Source organism: Symphalangus syndactylus, chromosome 14, assembly GCF_028878055.3.
Source record: "Symphalangus syndactylus isolate Jambi chromosome 14, NHGRI_mSymSyn1-v2.1_pri, whole genome shotgun sequence".
Lineage (NCBI taxonomy): Eukaryota > Metazoa > Chordata > Mammalia > Primates > Hylobatidae > Symphalangus > Symphalangus syndactylus.
This window is the reverse complement of record NC_072436.2, coordinates 104,247,131-104,266,857: the sequence shown is the minus strand read 5'-3', so window position 1 is coordinate 104,266,857 and position 19,727 is coordinate 104,247,131. Positions and strand designations below refer to the sequence as shown.

The window sequence follows — 19,727 nt, the reverse complement described above, 5'->3', positions numbered from 1 at the left end:
TCAAAGACTGTCAAAGAGCCCATGCCAGTGTATTCATTTGTAAGTGAAAGATTGGCTTTGGGGGAGCTGGAGGGAGACTGATTGTCCACCTCTCAGAGAAAGTGTTCCTGTCATCAAAATCCAAAGAAATGGAGACATGAGCCACAGTTGCTTGGCTTAGAATACATGCAGGGAATTGAGCTGTATTTGAGGGAGCATCCTCAGAGTTACAGTAAATCTGATTAATGATTTCCCTTCCCACTTCAGTGTATGTCTCTATAGTGACCAGAACATTAGTATCTACCACATACAGAGCTTTTCACCTTTGAACAATGCTAAATAAACACTAGCCAAGTCACTCTCCATGCCCCCAAAGCAGTATTACCTTCATCACACACATGACAGAGTTGATTTCTGATTTGTTTATAACTTAATGCTTACATTAGTAAAATCCCAGTGGAGACAAACATCAGAAGGCACTCTCGTTCCTTGACGAGATTAGCGATGGGTCTTAATCCAATCAGCATACCTTTTTCAGTTGACATGTTCTGACTCTGCCTCTGTATTGTCCAGAGTTTGGGTTCTGAGAACAGAATCCATTCAACTGATTCCAACAGAAAGGAATTTACTGCAGGCTCTTAAGTAGTTTGGAGAATCACTGTAAGAACTGAAGAAGCAGACTGTAGGCTGAGCTTTAAGAGATGATGTCTGAAGGCTTCCTGCAGAAGTAGGATCTGCAAGGGAGCTGCTCCTTCTTCCAAGATTAGGAAATCACCTTCTGAATTCTGCCATGGCAACCTCTTCAGAAACCTGCTTTATCCAGGAAGCCAGCATGATCAGGAGATCAGGAAGCTTCTTCTAGAGCTGCCAGCTCCAGAACCACGCCCTCCCTGCGCCATTCACACCCACAACATGGATCTCCACACCCTGCCACCCCAAACCACTGAAGCTAGCAACCAAACCCAAGCACCTCTGCGGACAGTATCCCAGAGAAGTCAGATACTAAAGAGATTTGTCAGCAGAAATATAAACAAAAGTACAGCCTCTGCCTCACTTTTATCTTCTAAATCTCATGTAAGTGCATCAATTCATGGAACTAAAACAAAGCTAAAGCCCTAGCTGCAAGGGAGTCTGGCAAATGTAGTTTTCTGATTTCTAGCCTCTATTTTCAAGACCCACTGGAAGGTGGATGGAATGTGTGTTGAGCACTTTACACCGTGGCCTCCGGATATAAGGTTAGGTGGGGTTGGGGGGATCTTCTCATGGCATCTTGTGCTCTGCCTATAGGTGCCTAATATTAGGCCAGAGAGGACTTCCAGGTGCTTTGTGCCTTGGGAAAAATTGTCCATTGGCTATAAAAGCAATTCTTAGCAGCCAAGGTTTTCCCTTAGCAACTGGGTTCTGTGCAGCCAGTTCACATGGGTTTTCCAAGACATTTCTGCAGCATCTGTATATGTAACCATTTGATGTTGTCATTTGACAAGTAAGATAATACCAGCTAGTGGAGACAGGATGCTGGCCAAAATCAGAAATGCATTGAGTATAATACTACTAATCCTAAAGTCTAAAGAAGGTGCTTCTTAACTTTTATGGAGATTGAGGACTCCCTTGAGAATTCCATGAAAGCTCTGGCCCTTCTATCCAGACAGATACTTACATACACTAAATACTGTGTATAATTTCAAGTGCCTTGGGGTTCACAGAGCCCAGGTTAAGAGCTCTGCCTACTCTATACAGCCATGCTGACTCTAGGGTGAACGGTCATCCCAGTTTTCCCAGAAGAACCTGGGGCTTTCAGTACTAAAACTGGGAAAGTCCTGGCAAACTGAGACAATTGGTCGTTGTCTAGTTGACTCTGAAAATTTCCTGAAGCCCTTCTCAGTGTGAAATATGCACTTGGAAAAGTCATGGCAGGAGGCTTTGTAGCACCTCATGGCTGCTGCACTCAGCTGAAGTAGATTGCTGTCATGGAAATCTAGGCCCAGAGACATAGGGTGACCTACTTAGGGCCACACAGCTAGCAGGTAGCACAGCCAGGGCTAGAACACAGTCTGTCAGTTCCTAGTGGGTGCATCTCTTCCCTGCCCAACCAGACCTGTGCCCTTGGCCTGGACCTGGAGGAAAAACACTGCTGACCCCAGAGCACAACTCTGTACAGCCATCAAGAGCCTCAGGCTCACCCCAGGCTGCAGGGGGCCAAGAAGAGGCTACTGTCACTCCAGGTCAACTCGTCCCACCCTACACTCTTGGAAACAACATGAGGCTGGCTTAGGGGCTTAGTATGGGTCCAGCAGAAAAGGGGCACTTTTGTTCTCCTGAAAGTCTTTGGCCGGGCACGGTCGTTCAAACCTGTAATCCCAGCACTTTGGGAGGCCGAGGCGGGTGGATCACAAGATCAAGAGATCGAGATCATCCTGGCCAACATGGTGAAACCCCATCTCTACTAAAAATACAAAAATTAGCTGGGTGTGGTGGTGTGTGCCTGTAGTCCCAGCTACTTGGGAGGCTGAGGCAGGAGAATCACTTGAACCTGGGAGGTGGAGGTTGCTGTGAGTCGAGATTGTGCCACTGCACTCCAGCCTGGCAACAGAGTAAGACTCTGTCTCAGGAAAAAAAAAAAAAAAAGAAAGTCTTTCTCACCTGCTTGCTGTCCCTAAAACTTTCTTCAAAGCAGAGACAATTAGAAGTTGAAGGCTTGAAATGAAACCAAAATGGACAGTGGTAATGGCTGCACATTGTGAATGTGCTTAATGCCACTGAATTGTACACATGAAAATAGTTGAAGTGATTTTAAAAAAGAAACAGGCTGGGTGCAGTGGCTCACACCTGTAATCTCAGCACTTTGGGAGACTGAGGTGGGTGGATCACTTGAGCTCATGAGTTTGAGACCAGCCTAGGCAGCATGGCAAAACCTCATCTCTACAAAAAAAATACAAAATTAACCAGGTACAGTGGCACACGCCTGTAGTCCTATCTACTCAGGAGGCTGAGGTGGGAGGGTTGATTAAACTCAGGAGGTTGAGGCTGTAGTGAGCTGAGATCGCACCACTGCATTCCAGCCTGGGCAACAGAACAAGACCCTGTCTCAAAGGAGAAAAAACTAGGGAGGGAATGAGTGTGTTTTTCTGGACCTCTTTGTGCTGCTGTGATCGCTTCCTGTATTTATAACCAGCATGATCACTCCAAGCATGAATTTTCTTTTTCTTCCAGGCCGGGCCATCTCCTTTGTGACCAAGAACTTCTTTTCCAAAGCCAATGGAAACAGAAGCGGCGCTCCCAACGTGGTGGTGGTGATGGTGGATGGCTGGCCCACGGACAAAGTGGAGGAGGCTTCAAGACTTGCGAGAGAGTCAGGAATCAACATTTTCTTCATCACCATCGAAGGTGCTGCTGAAAATGAGAAGCAGTATGTGGTGGAGCCCAACTTTGCAAACAAGGTAGATGACTGCCCGGAGACCTACCCAACAACAGGACTTTCTGCACTCTGAAAAATTGTAACGCCGTCGCAGTGGTTTTCCCATGCCTTTAAATGTGCATGAAGCTCATTTCTAGGCAGTAAGGCCTCCAGGCAGGGACTGACTGGTCAATCCAGAACCTGCAATTACCCTCTCAAAACAAAACCCCACACCCACTAGCAGCTGTGGAGGAGCAGTGTCCTCGAATTCTCAGCTAGGTTCTCCCTTGCTCCTTCCACAGCCTCAGGGGGGTCTCACCCAGGCAGCCCAAGGAGCCTTCACACATGCATGCAAGCAAACATACTCTCTCTCTCTCTCTCTCTCACACACACACACACACACACACACGCGCGCGCGCTTTCTCCTGTATACACACATTGCCGATTCATCAACCTGATAAACCAGAGAAAGGAGGCACTGAACCACAGCAGTGAGATTGCGTTTTCAGGTGCTCCTCCTGGGTTCTGTGGAGCTGCCCAGCAGGAGATGTGGAGCAAGGCCTCCCTCACTCACTCCACCAAAGCTGTTCCCTTTGTACAGTGGAACACCACATAAACCTTCCTCCAAAGAAAAGGCTCCAGCTTTAAAATAGAAAGCAAGCCTTGGACAGGTTTGTCTTTGAGGACCTTCCAGCTTTAATATTCTATGTGTTCACAGCCAGCAGAGCTCAACCTCCTGCACCACCTCAAACTGATGGCCACTTCCTGCTCCTTGAAATGCCCTTCTCCCTGGACTTCCAGGATGCTGTATGGCTCTTATTTCATTGCCTTTTGCCTTTTTTCTACCCTCAATGTTGACCTCCCCGGGTCTACACCCTCCTCTTTAAGAGGCCCTCTCCCAGCAGGATCCCTCCCAGGGTCACAGCTTCCACCTTCATCTCTTTTTTTTTTTTTTTTTTTTTTTTTCAGACGGAGTCTTACTCTGTCACCCAGGCTGGAATGCAGTGGCACGATCTCAGCTCACTGCAACCTCTGTCTCCAGCTTCAAGCAATTCTCCTGCCTCAGCCTCCCAAGTAGCTGGGACTACAGGCACACACCACTATGCCCAACTAATTTTTTTTTTTTTTTTTTGTATTTTTAGTAGAGATGGGGTTTCACCATGTTAGCCAGGATGGTCTCGATCTCCTGACCTCTTGATCCGCCCGCCTCGGCCTCCCAAAGTGCTGGGATTACAGGCGTGGGCCACTGCGCCCGGCCCTACCTTCACCTCTTGAGCTCTGTAGCCATCATTTTCAGCTGACTGACTTTTCTCCACCTGATGTCCTATCAGAACCTTAAATCCCACCTGTAACAAGCCACGTTCATCATCTTTCCCACCAAACCGTTTCCTCCTCTGGACTTCACATGAATGACCACACACCCATCCCAGAGGGCAGTGTCACCCCAGAACTCCTCATCAGCTCCCACATCACAGATCTCTCTCCCTCCTCTTTCCCTCGCCTGACTCCCCCTCCCCAGTTCAAGCTGGTACCCTGCATCTGGTCCTTCTCCCTCCTGGTGCTCCCCAGTTTAGTTTAGATTTCACAATGAAGCCCAACGCACATTTCTGATGGGTTCCCTCAGTCCTGTGGGGTCCTTGCTCCAAATCCTTCATTGCTACCCATTGCTCTCAAGGACTTCTGGAGTGCAGTCCCAACCTACTCTCCCGGCCCATCTATTATGACCCCCCACAGCCCTGTGTTCCGGTCAGCTGGTCTCCCATCCACACCCAGCACCACCACTGTCTCCTGCTGTGACTTCACTGCCTGGTGGAAATCCCTCCCTCCATCTGTTGGCCAGAATTCAGCTCAAGCTCAGCACTTACCTCACATGTCATCAGCTCCATGGAAAGTTTTGTGAACCCCATTTAGGTTTTTACAAATCAATTTTTGAAAAATATTTTCCAGGAAAGTTTGAAGCCATCTCTTGTTCTAAAATAATCTTTTAATTATACAAGGGTAGTTGTCTGGTCTGACTTTTTCTGTGACCCAGAGGCAGGGGCAAGGAAGAAACACCACGCCTTGGGAAGATTATACCAGCCACTTCCAGGAGCACAACGATCAGTTTGCTCAAGGTGTATTTGCAGCTGCCTTATTTTTTTCTAGAATAAGCTTAGGCACTGGTAAATAAATATTCATTTGCCTGGAGGCGGAGTTGTCTGGTTCTGAAGGTGGATAGATTTGTGTTCCAGTCTCAGGGACTCAGGGAAGTCCCCTCATAGCTTGGTTTGTTCCTTTGTGGCAGGGGGTTATGATTCCACCTTGTAAGGTGAGGGTGGGGATTTAATGAGAGAATCATTCCAAGAGCATCTGATGGGACCCCTAACATGTGCTCATTCAGCAACTGTGGGATCCCTTCCCGCCTAGAACAGGGCTGCTCTGGAGACATTTCCATAGCGATTTCCTGTGTATGTCATCTCTTTTCCCAACTGGAATAAAAGCTTTCTTTAGTCCTCTCATGCCATGGTGCCCACAAATGCCAATCTTATGGCTGGCTGCCAGTACAAAGGAGGAGCCTGGAGAAGCATAAATGTGAAGCTGACACCAGAGATTTAATATCTCACTATGAATTTGCTTAGCGGATAGCTTTCCACTAACGCAGGCAGCGACCCAGCTGAGGGAGTAGGACTGAGTCCAGCGATAACCCGGGGGCTTCGCCTCAGTGAGTGGCCGCTGGGTGAACCGAGGTGGAAAAACACGGTAGGAGGGCTAGTGCAGAAAACAAGGACCTGCTTGCTTCTTCGCCTGCCCCAGGGATCAAGCCTAATGGTGACACTGGAGGATTTGACCCTGACCTGGCGTGGGTCCCTCCCCTCTGTCTTCTAGGCTGTGTGCAGAACAAACGGCTTCTACTCGTTCCACGTGCAGAGCTGGTTTGGCCTCCACAAGACCCTGCAGCCCCTGGTGAAGCGGGTCTGCGACACCGACCGCCTGGCCTGCAGCAAGACCTGCTTGAACTCGGCTGACATTGGCTTCGTCATCGACGGCTCCAGCAGTGTGGGGACGGGCAACTTCCGCACCGTTCTCCAGTTTGTGACCAACCTCACCAAAGAGTTTGAGATTTCCGACACGGACACGCGCATCGGGGCCGTGCAGTACACCTACGAACAGCGGCTGGAGTTTGGGTTCGACAAGTACAGCAGCAAGCCCGACATCCTCAGCGCCATCAAGAGGGTGGGCTACTGGAGTGGTGGCACAAGCACAGGGGCTGCCATCAACTTCGCCCTGGAGCAGCTCTTCAAGAAGTCCAAGCCCAACAAGAGGAAGTTAATGATCCTCATCACCGACGGGAGGTCCTACGACGACGTCCGGATCCCAGCCATGGCTGCCCATCTGAAGGGTAAGCTGGGCTTGCCAAGCAGCCTGGTGCTGAGGCTGCTTTCTGGGGCTTGGTGGGCCAGTGGGACAAGGAAGGTATTGTCTTTTTATGCGTTGTTTTTTTCTACGACTTAATAAAAATGTTCAAAGCCACAGGGAGGGCGTTAGGGGTAGAAACACTGCAAGCCCCTCTGAGTAGGGAGAAGGAACAAGGATGGGGCAGCAAGGTGGTCTCCTAAGTGTCATTACAAACCCATGGCCTGTGGATGACTGGGCGCATTAACCCTTTCCTTTGCATTCTGCATCCTGAGGCATTTCCCACAAGAGCATGATACATTAAAAGGGAATTTGACTCATCACTTTACCTCTATTAAAAACACCAAACCTTAACTTATAGGCCTTCCCCCATTCCTTTCTTTTCTTTATATTATGGCATGTATAATGGGGGGATGAGGGCAATATCGCCCACATGGGGGCAAAAATTAGTTCTTTAGGGCCAAAAAAACCTTATACATGACAATGGTTTGTGACCTTCCAAAGGCCCCAGTACATGAAGAGATATAAGAGGCTTTAAAAACCCAAGTTTTATATGGGCAAGTTTAAACCCTAACATCTAGAGATGAATATTGGGTGACTAAGCCATAAAGAAACACAAGGAAGGAAATAATATAAAAGTCAGGATAAAATGTGGAGAAGAGAGGGCAGTGGCTGAGATGGGCATATGGAAGAGCTTCTGGGGTGCCTGCCAAAGTTCTACTTTTTGATCTAGGTAGTGATTACAAAGCTATGTCTACAAAGTACTAAAGTTAAGCTACACACACACACACACCAAAAAAAAAAAAAAAAAAAAAAACCCCAAACCTTCATCTCTATTGAATATGTCAAATTGTACTGGTACTTAGACCACCAAATTGTGTTAGTAATTTTCATTTATTTATTTATTTTGAGACAGAATCTCTCTCAGTCGTCCAGGCTGTAGTGCAATGGTGCCATCTGCAATCACTGCAACCTCTGCCTCCCGGGTTGAAGCAATTCTCCTGCCCCAGCCTCCCAAGTAGCTGGGATTACAGGCATGTGCCACCGCACCCAGCTAATTTTTGTATTTTTAGTAGAGATGGGATTTCGCCATGTTGGTCATGATGGTCTCAAACTCCTGACAGGTGATCCTCCTGCCATGGCCTCCCAAAGTGCCAGAATTACAGTCGTGAGTCACCGTGCCTAGCCATGTATTAGTACCTTTTAAGGAAAAATAATGTTTTTAAAGACAAGTACTATTTCTGTAAGCAACTGTTAACCAGATTCGGGGGGTTTCAGGGAAACCTGAAAGGAATTTCAATTCAAAATATTTAAAGAGACCAGGCGTAGTGGTGCACGCCTATTATCCCAGCTACTTGGCAGGCTGAGGTGGGAGGATTACTTGAGCCCTGGAGTTGGAGGCTGCAGTGATCTATGATTGCACTACCACACTCCAGCCTGGGCAACAGAGTGAGATCCTGTCTCCAAAAAAAAAAAAAAAAAAAAAAGGCCATGCACAGTGGCTCACGCCTGTAATCCCAGCACTTTGGGAGGCTGAGGCGGGTGGATCACCTGAGGTTGGGAGTTCGAGATCAGCCTGATCAACATGGAGAAACCCCGTCTCTACTAAAAATACAAAATTGGCCAGGCAAGGAGGCACATCCCTGTAATCCCAGCTACTCAGGAGGCTGAGGCAGGAGAATTGCTTGAACCCCAGAGGTGGAGTTTGCTGGTGAGCCGAGATCACGCCATTGCACTCCAGCCTGGGCAACAAAAGCAAAACTCCGTCTCAAAAAAATAAAATGTTCAACGAGCTATGTCCACATAAAAATTTCTAAGAGGGCAACAAAGTTTTAAAATATGAAAAATGAGCAAAATATGTCTGTAAATGTTTGGAAAATCAGCCACATTTATGCCTTTATTGCAGAATTTATGTATAATCACTGTTCCAAAAAGTGTCATAAGTTATCAAGAGTATAAACAGCCTGGAGAAAACCCCAAGTGATAATAATAATACTACTAATAATAAAAGTAAACCGAGTAGTCAATGAACACCAATGCCCTGTAGACAAATATAAGTACACAACTCACTCAGTGCTGTGGTTGTTATTTCTCCTTCCGTGCCTAAAGTTTTTTTTTTTTTTTTTTCTGAGGCAGTGTCTCACTCTGTCACCCAGACTGGAGTGCAGTAGCACGATCTCTACTCACTGCAACCTCTGCCTCCCAGGTTCAAGCGATTCTCCTGGCTCACCTTCCTGAGTAGCTGGCATTACAGGCACACACCACCACGCCCAGCTGATTTTTGTATTTTTAGTAGAGACGGGGTTTCACCACGTTGGCCAGGCTTTTCTTGAACTCCTGACGTGTAGCTATCCACCTACCTCAGCCTCCCAAAGTGCTGGGATCACAGGCATGAGCCACTGCACTTGGCTTCTGTGCCTACATTTAACTTCAGTTATTTTGCAGGATTTTCTGAATGGTTGAAAGCTACTTTCATTTCTTCCTAAAACAAGCCTTAATGAATCAACAATGCTGGTTTCTAGAATCCAAAGTAACCGGAGATGGGGTTCAGACAGAGTCTTCCCGGTGACTTACCCTTTATGGAGCCTGTAGGGCACCCTCATAACGGTGGGATGGCTGATGGCCTGCATGCCAACAATCACGAGGTCCACCAGGCTCATATCAGCAAAGTGAAGATGGATTAAGGCTCAGAAGCAACTGGCCCAAACTCCCAGATTGAATGGGCAGAGCCAGATGGGCCAGCTTTGACTGCAAACCCAAGGCTCTCCTGCTTTCTCCAAACATCTGTCCCCAGTTTGTGCTCAGCTACATCATCACTTATTTTTCTAGATGTACGTCTTTTGGGCCTCAACCAGAGGGTATCCTTGGCCTACTCGTCAGGAAAAATGAAGACTGAGGGAAATGGCTGAGGTGCTCTCAGGGCAGCTTTAATGAACTAGGACCAAAAGATGCAAATTACCTGGAGGCAGATTCTGACTCAGCCTAACACCGAGATTTGTCTGCAAATGTAATGAGCATTGTGTTCCTGGGAGTATCCAAGTCAAGGCTGGGTGACCATCTGTTAGAATTGCCACTAGGAGATTCTCTACAACAAGAGTGGACTTGAGATCTGGAAAACTAAATTTCTTTTCTTTTCTTTCTTCCTTTTCTTTCTTTCTTTCTTTCTTTCTTTCTTTCTTTCTTTCTTTCTTTTTTTTTTTGAGACGGAGTTTCGCTCTGGTTGCCCAGGCTGGAGTGCAATGGCACAATCTTGGCTCATTGCAACCTCTGCCTCCTGGGTTCAAGAGATTCTACTGCCTCAGCCTCCCTAGCTGGGATTACAGGAACCCGCCACCACACCCAACTAATTTTTTTTGTATTTTTAATGGAGATGGGGTTTCACCATGTTGGCTAGGCTGGTCTTGAACTCCTGACCTCAGGTGATCCACCCGCCTCAGCCTCCCAAAGTGCTGGGATTACAGGTGTGAGCCACCATGCCCAGCCCGGAGAGCTAAATTTCTAATACTGTTCGTGTAGTTTTTTAAGGGCAACCTCTCCATCTTTGAGCAGGAAGGAGGGCTTAGACTGTCTAAACCCAGCTCTGCAGCAAAGCTGCTCTCACTGACACCTGGCAGCACTTTAAAGCCCAAAGCTGGCTCCTTCCATTCCGAGAAAAGAAACTGGAGGAGGGAGAAAGGGGACTGGCAGCTTAAATGCAATTTAATGGACCACAATCAAAAAGCAGCTTAGGTCAGAGCCATGTGAGGTATGCACGGCTCTCCCAGGCATCCAGAAGATGCTAGAAATAGTGACAACACTGTGGGGGACTCGGGGGGAGGTGCCAGGGCAGGAAGGCCACAACCAGGCTCTGCCCTCTGTTTCATGGCCATTTTACTCACCCTACTCAGACCAGCCTGAAGGTGGCGTGAGAACAGGCTATTGTAGAGTAAGGTCTAGCACCTGCTGACCAGCTGCCCACAACCCAAATCAAGACCCACCACCCCAGGCAGTCTCACAGTTTTCCCACTAAGAATGGATGCCTTGTCTCTGAATCCTGTCCTCTCCTCCCTGGGTCATCTTCTCCCCACTGCAATCCAACACCTTCAGTCTTATTATACTCCTTCCACTTTGCACCTAGACATGCTCAAGTTCCTCCCTCCCTATAAATAAAACATTCTCTGTGACTCCATGTTCTGCTCCAGTTACCACCTACTGACTCCCTTTCACAGCCAAACTTCAGGAAAGGAGCTGTGTGTGCTGACCCCACATGCTCACTTCTTTTTCACTCTCAACTCACAGTAGTTCATTTGGTTTCTTTGGCATCTTCTCCCCTGAAACTGTTCTCACCAAACTACCAGTGTCTTGGTTTTGTTTTTTCTTCTTCTTTTTTTTTTTTTTTGAGATGGAGTCTCGCTCTGTCACCCAGGCTGGAGTGCAGCAGTGCCATCTCGGCTCACTGCAATCTTCTGCCTCTGAGGTTCAAGTGATTCTCCTGTCTCAGCCTCCCGAGTAGCTGGGACTACAGGCATGTGCCACCACCCCTGGCTAATTAACAGGCACCCAGCCTGTTTTTGCTTTTTTAAAAATCCAGTGAGGCCAGGAGAGGTGGCTCATGCCTGTAATCCCAGCACTTTGGGAGGCCGAGGCAGGAGGATCACTCGAGGTCAGGAGTTCGAGACCAGCCTGGCCAACATGGTGAAACCCTGTCTCTACTAAAAATACAAAAATCAGCCAGGCGTAGTGGCACATGCCGTAATCCTAGCTACTCAGGAGGCTGAGGCACAAAAATCTCTTGAACCCAGGAAGCGGAGGTTGCAGTGAGTAGAGATCACGCCATTGCACTCCAGTCTTGGTGACAGAGTGAGATTCTGTCTCAAACAAACAAACAAAAAACCCATTGAGCACTTTTGCATGTTCATCTTACATGACTGCCCTGTAGCAACCAACAGTGTTGGACACCCCCTTCTTTATCTTGGAAGCCTTTCTTCATCACAATGTTGGAACAGATGCTGGGGGCCATCTCTCTGGCACCTTCGGCAAGGGTTCCTGAACTGGAAATGAGGCTAGATTCAATGGTTTGTAAAGTCACCCTCAAGCCTAAAGTGACTCCATTCCACTGTTTTAGATTAAAAGATCTTGAACCAGCTTTTGATGGCATTCAAGGCTCTCTGAGATTTTGTTTGGCTCTTCACACTGGTAGAGCAGGCATGTGTCATGTGTTGTGATCTGCATGGCCCCAAAAGTTTCACTTGTCCCAAAATATCTTCCCCTCTTCTATACCCGAACATGAAATTCTTACCATGTTATTTACTCCATTTTGTTCATTTTTTCCTAAAATACTATAAACTCCTGAGATAACAATTATATAAATGTTGTTGCTGTTGGCACAGAGTGTATGCTCAAAGGCATTTATTAGTGAATGAATGAATGGCCATACTTAGTCTTAATTCTGGAAACCTAGAGGCCTGTAGGGTATTTCTGGTTTTGTTTTATTTGGGCACATTTCTGATTTTGGATTTGGCTGTGCCAACAGGGCCACAAGAAAGGAGAGATTCTTTAGCAACACGTTTACTTGGGGACACTTGTTCTTCTAACCTTTGTCCCCACAGGAGTGATCACCTATGCGATCGGCGTTGCCTGGGCTGCCCAGGAGGAGCTAGAAGTCATTGCCACTCACCCCGCCAGGGACCACTCCTTCTTTGTGGACGAGTTTGACAACCTCTACCAGTATGTCCCCAGGATCATCCAGAACATTTGTACAGAGTTCAACTCACAGCCTCGGAACTGAATTCAGAGCAGGCAGAGCACCAGCAACTGTTGCTTTACTGACTGACATGTTGGACAACCCCAGCGTTTGATGGGGCACGCACGGTGCATCAAGGCTTGGGCAGGGCGTGGAGAAACAGATGTCTTGTTGTTATTCTTTGCCATCGTGCTTTTTCATACTCCAAAACTTGGAGTTACAAAGGTGATCACAAACGTATAGAATGAGCCAAAAGGCTACATCATGTTGAGGGTGCTGGAGATTTTACATTTTGACAATTGTTTTCAAAATAAATGTTCAGAATACAGTGCAGCCCTTATGACAGGCTTATATAGAGCTTTTGTGAGATTTTTAAGTTGTTATTTCTCATTAGAACTCTGTAACCCTCAGCAAGTTTCATTTTTGTCATGACAATGTAGGAATTGCTGAATTAAATGTTTAGAAGGATGACATGCAATATTTCTGACTGTGTCTTGTGTACACAGGGTTCGTGGCAGGGCCACCATTTGCTTTCCTCAGTTCTCAGAGCACCTTCTCTGGGCTCATGCCTGGCCTAAGGTGACAACACAACTGCAGAGGTTCAGAGACAATGTACAGTGGTGTTGCTTCTCCTGATGTGCCTCCTCGCTATTGTCTGAGTCAATGAATACTTGCCACATGATGCTTTAGGAGCAGCCGGCTCTGGAGGACCAAGCTGATCTTGCTTAAAAGTGGGGCAGTAGGCCAGGCGCGGGGGCTCATGCTTGTAATCCCAGCACTTTGGGAGGCTGAAGCAGGTGGATCACCTGAGGTCAGGAGTTCAAGAACAGCCTGGCCAACATGGTGAAACCCCGTCTCTACTAAAAATACAAAAATTAGCTGGGCATGGTGGCATGAACGTGTAGTCCCAGCTACTCGAGAGGCTGAGACACGAGAATCGCTTGAATCCAGTAAGTGAAGGTTGCAGTGAGCCGAGATTGTGCCACTGCACTCCAGCCTGGGCGACAGAGTGAGACTCTGTCTCCAAAACCAAAAGTGGTGCAGTAGGCTGTGCATTAGAATCACTTAGGAGACTGCAGTGCTGGTTCCCAGGCTCCACCACAGTACCAGTGAAATCTGAGTCCCTGGGATTGGAGCTTGAACATTAGCATGTTTTAAGAGCTCTCTGGGGATTTGTATCTGCTGCCATGATCTAGAAGCACTGAGCTACCCCTGAGGAGTTCGTGTTACATTTCCTCAAAGAGGCCCCATTTGTACCTGCTGCCCTGGGTCCATCCAGTTAAGCATTTCTCTTGGATTTTTCATTTGTTAACCAAATATTATTGCTAGCTGCATTAAAATAATAAGCTGCTCCTAGAGCATCATGTGGCTGGGATGAGTTTGGTTGCACTTCGCTTTTTACTTCCAGCTTCTCCAAAGACTCACTTATCAGCATGTGAAATATATGTGTAATTGGGAAATGTCCAAAAGAATTATAAATAGAGATGACTTAGTTGGTAGGTTATGTTTTATAAAAATATGTTGTGAAGAATACTACTCTGAATGGGAGCAGAAACAGTAATTGTGTCAATATTTGGGACAAAATATTTACATAAAAAATTAGAATCGAGGATATCATTCAGTTAGCAGAATTTACACTGAGCTTACCAAATTTCTTAATAGCTGAAGAGAGAGTATATTGTCAATTGAAAATATTGTGGTCTACAGAGAAGAATCAATTAAAGGTGTCAACAATTTCAGATTTATTTGCCATAAAATTTACTTTGAATGCAATTACAGTTTTGTCCAAAAACTTCAAAATATAAATCTGTGTTTTTTTTTTTAAGGAAATTCTTCAGAAAGATACTGGTGACACTCTATTCATGCCAGACTCATCTAAGAAGCTAATTTAGGCCGGGCATGGTGGCTCATGCCTGTAATCCCAGCACTTTGGGAGGCCAAGACGGGTGGATCACATGAGATCAGGAGTTCAAGAGCAGCCTGACCAACATAGTGAAACCCCGTCTCTACTCAAAATACAAAATTAGCTGGGCATGGTGGTGCATGTATGTAGTCCCAGCTGCTTGAGAGGCTGAGGCAAGAGAATCGCTTGAATCTGGGAGGTGGAGGTTGCATGAGCCGAGATGGTGCCACTGCACTCCAGCCTGGGTGACAGAGTGAGTTTGAGACTCTGTCTCAAAAAAAAAAAAAAAAGCTAATTTAAAAACTTAAAGGACTAGGAATGATTATTCCGCCTACATCTTTGCATGTGAAGATAAACCCCATAAAGGAGTTTTTCAACATTGCTTCCATGTCCACATATAAGTTATTTGGATTTTTTAAAGAAATATTTTATTTTGGCAAATGGTTTTTGAATTTAGTTATTTTATAGGGGTCTTAATATAAAAACCAATTTGTCATCAATAAGTAAATATTTCCAAAAGTAATATAATTTTAATTATTTTGGTGTCCTCTTTCACTCACAAACCTGTCCCAGTTAGGAAAATAAATGATATGGTCACCCTAGTTATAGGCATTATAAATATGAGGATAACTGGCACCTCTTCCAATGAGCCCATTGTCCACGCATTGTCAACAAATATTGAGTGTATGCTGTGGGGGCGGGGAGGAAGGGTCATAGGGAGTAAGACACTCAAAGGCTATGGTGTCATCAGAATTGTCGGTATGGATGTTCAAGTCACCAAAGACAATGACAGGAGTCGGGATGGAGAGAATATAGCCAGGCTCTGGCACCTTCTGCAAATGAGAGGAAGTGACTCAGAGATTGGTAGAAGGCAGCCGTGATGGGTTTGAGGGGCTGAATACAATCTGAGGCGAGACCTTCAAGGGAGCTGGGACTTTGAAGGAGGACTAGGAAGGGGACAGTGAGGAAGGGGCAGTGGAGCGAAGGGCAGACCTATCCCCCATTCCAGACCTGAAATACATCGGGTGAGAGATAAAAAACAGCCTCCACTTGAGAGTTTGCAAGAGACAGCCTGGTTTCAGATAAGCAGGCCAGGAAGGTGAAGGGGCTGAGGCTTCTGGGAGCTTGCTGACACAAGAGAGGAGCTCCCTGATTCCCAAGGGGAAGGCTGGAAGGCTGGGTAGGGAGTGGGGTAGGTCAAATCAGAGTTTGCACAGAGCAGTTTGGGGATAAAATTTCTGGGGATGTTGGATGAGTGAGAGGCTTGGAAATGACTGTCACCTCCCGCAAACTAAACTGTGCCTAATGTTGCTGAGGCAGGGCTAAGATCTTAACACTAGAAACAGAGCCTTAGAGACAATCTATGTCAATCCCTCAAATTGCAAAAGAGGAAACCCAGGCCACAAGAAGGTTGTGCAGATATGGAGGGACAGAACCGGAATTTGGATCTGTCTGCTGATCTGTTGGCTCATGTGACCACTTTTGTCGGGGTCAGAGACCCCCACCCCATCCCCATCCCCATCCCCACCCAACTTGGCTCTGCACACTCCTGGGCTCTCGTCTGGCCTTTGCAAAGCTCTCTGGGTCCTGCAGACTGTGGAGCCAGTCTCCTAAGGCAACTCCATCTCAATAGAAAAATCTCTTCCACGCCCTTTCCCCTCAAACTCAACCAACACAAGCACACAAGGGCCATCAGGCCAGTTTCTCTGTGCATATAACGTCTAAACTTCACTTGACTTAATTTTCCCACTTCTCAGGAGTTAAGCCCCTTTGGCAGACTTTTCTTTGCTGAGGCTCAAAGTTTTGCAACAAGGCTCTGCTAAAAAACTTTCTGGCCAAACCGACAGTGTTCAGAAGTTTCTGGTTTCTCTGGGCTCTTTAAACCTTTTGAACAGGACAAAACCTCCATAAAGCAAAAGCCTCCCAGCAGCAGTCTCAAGGGGCCAGCATGGGTTTATCAACAAGATAATGCTTCTGTGTCCAAGGATGTTCCAGCTTAGAAAATGAATTTCCATGTAGTCCCAGCTACTCGGAAAGGCTGAGGCAGGAGAATGGCGTGAACCCGGGAGGCGGAGCTTGCAGTGAGCCGAGATTGCGCCACTGCACTCCAGCCTGGGCGACAGAGCGAGACTCCGTCTCAAAAAAAAAAAAAAAAAAAAAAAAAAGAAAATGAATTTCCAAACAATAATGTTTTCCTGTCAAAATCCTAAGAGAAGATCTTCCCTTAGATTAGCAATATATAAATGTGGTAAGTAGGAAATATGCTTGAAAGCACGAATTCAATTACCTTGAAAAGAGACATTTATGCAAGTAATGCCTTTGAGGAATTCACAGTCCAGTAAGAAACCACACACATATGAATAATTAAAATCACACAATTGCTATCATGGGATTATACACAAAGTGCATGACTGGCAATTGCAAACAATCTCATGAGAAATAAAGTTGGGATAATGCCTGACAGTGAGTGTTTGTCATATGCTGGGCCCTGTTCTAAGGAATTCATATATATTAGCTCACTTATCCCTATGATTTGCTGAGAAAGATTGTCTTAGTCCATTTTATGCTGCTATAACAGAATACCTAAGACTAGGATGGTGAGAGAGAGCAGGAGAGAGAAAGGAGGCTGAATTCATCCTTTTATCAGGAATCTACTCCTGCCATAACAAACCCGCTCCTGTGACGTCATTAATCTGTTTATGAGGGCAGTGCCCTCCTGATCTAATCACCTCTCAAAGATCCTACCTCTCAACACAGCTGCATTGGGAATTAAGTTTCCAACACATAAACTTTGGGCGACGCATTCAAACCATAGCAGAGATGCTCTTCTTATTCTCACTGTACACATCCCGCAACTGAGGCATGGAGACATCAGTAACTTGCCCAAGGTCTTATCACTGATATGAGGCAGATCCGAAAAGGAAGCTCAGGCAACCCGACTCCAGGCTCCATCTACTCAGCAGCCACTTGCCTCCTTATAACAGTGGCCCAAAAAATAACCCAAGTGGCTGCATAGGGAGTTCTCTATTAAGTGTCTCAATTTTAAATATACATATAATTCCACAAAATGTACTCCCAAGGTCTATGAAATGTACAATGTGAACAGAGTCTGTTAAATATTCAATGCAAACTCCACTTTCTCCCATTACTCATCCTGATTCTCTGGACAGCCATCCTGCCCTCATTTAAAGTGGGTGATTTGCAGCTGAAGTCAACAGTCTCTGTAGATGATTGAAGACTTTGGGCTCCCCTATTAGCTTGATAAAATCTGACTCATTCTTCAAGTCTCATTCCAAATGTTACTTCCTTTTTGGGGCCTTCCCTGGCTCCAAATAGACTTAGGCTCTCTGGATACAGAACACTGACCCACCTATTCTCCAGAAACTTGGTCCCTTCTCATGAGGAGACACAACCTATACACATCATTAAGGAGATGGGATCCAGAAAATGAAAACTTCGACCCTAAGTCACCTGATGGCGCCAGCCACAGATACATTGGTACTGGTAGAATGTGAGGCAGACATTTCAGCAAGAAAGAAACAGAATATGATGGCAAGAGAAAGAGAGGCTCTCATTCCATCCAGACTACACCACACTTCCCAGTGCCCTCCTACTTATTATATGCTACAATCATGGTTTTTCTAGGACCAGAATCTTCTTTGGTATCTACCCATGGGGTAACTCTGTTCCTTACCTTCTTTTCTCATTTCTCCTGCAGAAAGGCAAACTCTTTTTTTTTTTTTTTTTTTTTTTTTTTAATGCACAGTTTCACTCTGTCACCCAGGCTGGAGTGCAATGGCACCATCTCAGCTCACTGCAACCTCTGCCTCCCGGGTTCAAGTGATTCTCATGCCTCAGCCTCCCAAGTAGCTAGGGTTACAGGCGTACACCACCATACCCAGCTAATTTTGTTTTGTATTATTAGTAGAGCTGGGGTTGGCCAGGCTAGTCTCAAACTCCTGACCTCAAGTGATCCACCCACCTCAGCCTCCCAAAGTGCTAGGATTACATGTGTGAGCCACCGTGCCCAGCCAGAAATACAAACCCTTTTTTTTGTTTGTTTATTTTTCTGAGTTTCATTCAACAAACATGTTTTAGCTATTATATGCCAGGCATTGAGGTGGGCACTGAGATATGAAGAGGAATAAGACTTGCTCCTACCAGAAGAACTTGTAGGCTAGTATGAGAGAGACACAAATAAACAGATAATGTGACTGGTGACAGGTGACTAATGTGATAGGTGACAAGCAAGCTTGGGAAAGCTTCCTGGGCTGGATTTTCTGGGAAGAGTCCGTTTCTACCAGGCAAAGAAAAGTGGAAAAGGTGGTCCAGCAGAGCGAATGATAGAAGCAAAGGCAAGGAGGTATGAAACAGTGTCGGGCCTGGAGAGAATGACAGTATGGAACTTAAGGCAAGAGGCCAGGAAATGAAGTTAGAGACTCAGGAGCCAGGCCACCTAAGGCTGTGGTGGTTAAGGTTCTCTGGGCTGCAAGGAACACAAACTCAATTTGTAGTAGCTCAGGCAAAAAGGCAATTGTTTGAAGATAACTGGAATAACTCATGAACTCCAGGATCAGGAAGACAGCAAAGCCTCGGGAACAGGATGAGGGACAAGAGCAGGACAGCAGAGCCAGGAACCCTCTCACTCCACCCTCCTCCAGAATGGTCTTCATCTGGAAGTAAGTGAACAACTTTGGAGAGAAGGAATAGAGTGAAACTTCCCTCCCCTTAGGGGCTGAGCCCACGATGCAGGCCCTTCAGCAGGGCCACCCAGCAATCCAAGCTGACGTGGCTGAAAGGAGGTGAGCACCCACATTCTTCTATCTGATCGCCTACAATGTTTTGAAGTTCCTTGAAGCATCAAGTCGCTTTGAACACCAACAAATGCATGTCCTCAAATTTCCTAGTCTGGAAAGCCAAATGCAGGCTGAGTGATGGTCTTCCAGCTCTATAGTCTTCCTTTGTTTTGCTTAGCTTTACCATAGAAAGCCAATGACCGCCTCTCTAAGACTCCTTTTCACTTTTCTTGCCTGCAATGACTACAAGATGTTACTTGTTATACACCATTAACTGCTGAAGAGCTATTCAGACTGTCAGGGCGGCAGATGTGATGCTTCTGGGATCCACTTCTGTTTCTAGTATAAAGGCTTAACTGAGGAGAAATGTCCTATATAAATAACCATCCACATGGAAAACCAATAAGTTTCAAAGACCACAGTTTCAAGGAAGTCTTTGCTTTTTGTTTAATGTCCTTTAATTGAAAAATACTGAGCTGAACTTTATCCCTGCCATTTCTCTTACAAAAACATGTCCTGCGGGCAATAAGCTGCCCAAGT

The 19,727-nt window shown here is 46.2% G+C and overlaps 1 protein-coding gene across 9 annotated transcripts in view; it reads left to right on the top strand.

Annotated features, from left to right (window-relative positions):
- The window catches only part of VIT (vitrin), a 117,395-nt gene extending 104,432 nt beyond the window's left edge, over window positions 1-12,963 (top strand). For 8 of the 9 annotated variants that reach the window (XM_063618151.1, XM_063618150.1, XM_063618148.1 and 5 more), the window contains 3 exons: window positions 3,190-3,416; window positions 6,239-6,752; window positions 12,355-12,963. In XM_063618151.1, coding sequence (XP_063474221.1) covers window positions 3,190-3,416; window positions 6,239-6,752; window positions 12,355-12,533 — 920 coding nt within the window. In that variant the 3' untranslated portion in view covers window positions 12,534-12,963. The remainder of the gene's footprint in view (window positions 1-3,189; window positions 3,417-6,238; window positions 6,753-12,354) is intronic. The other variant, XM_063618149.1, reaches the window with a different exon arrangement.
- Window positions 12,964-19,727: the final 6,764 nt, after the last annotated feature.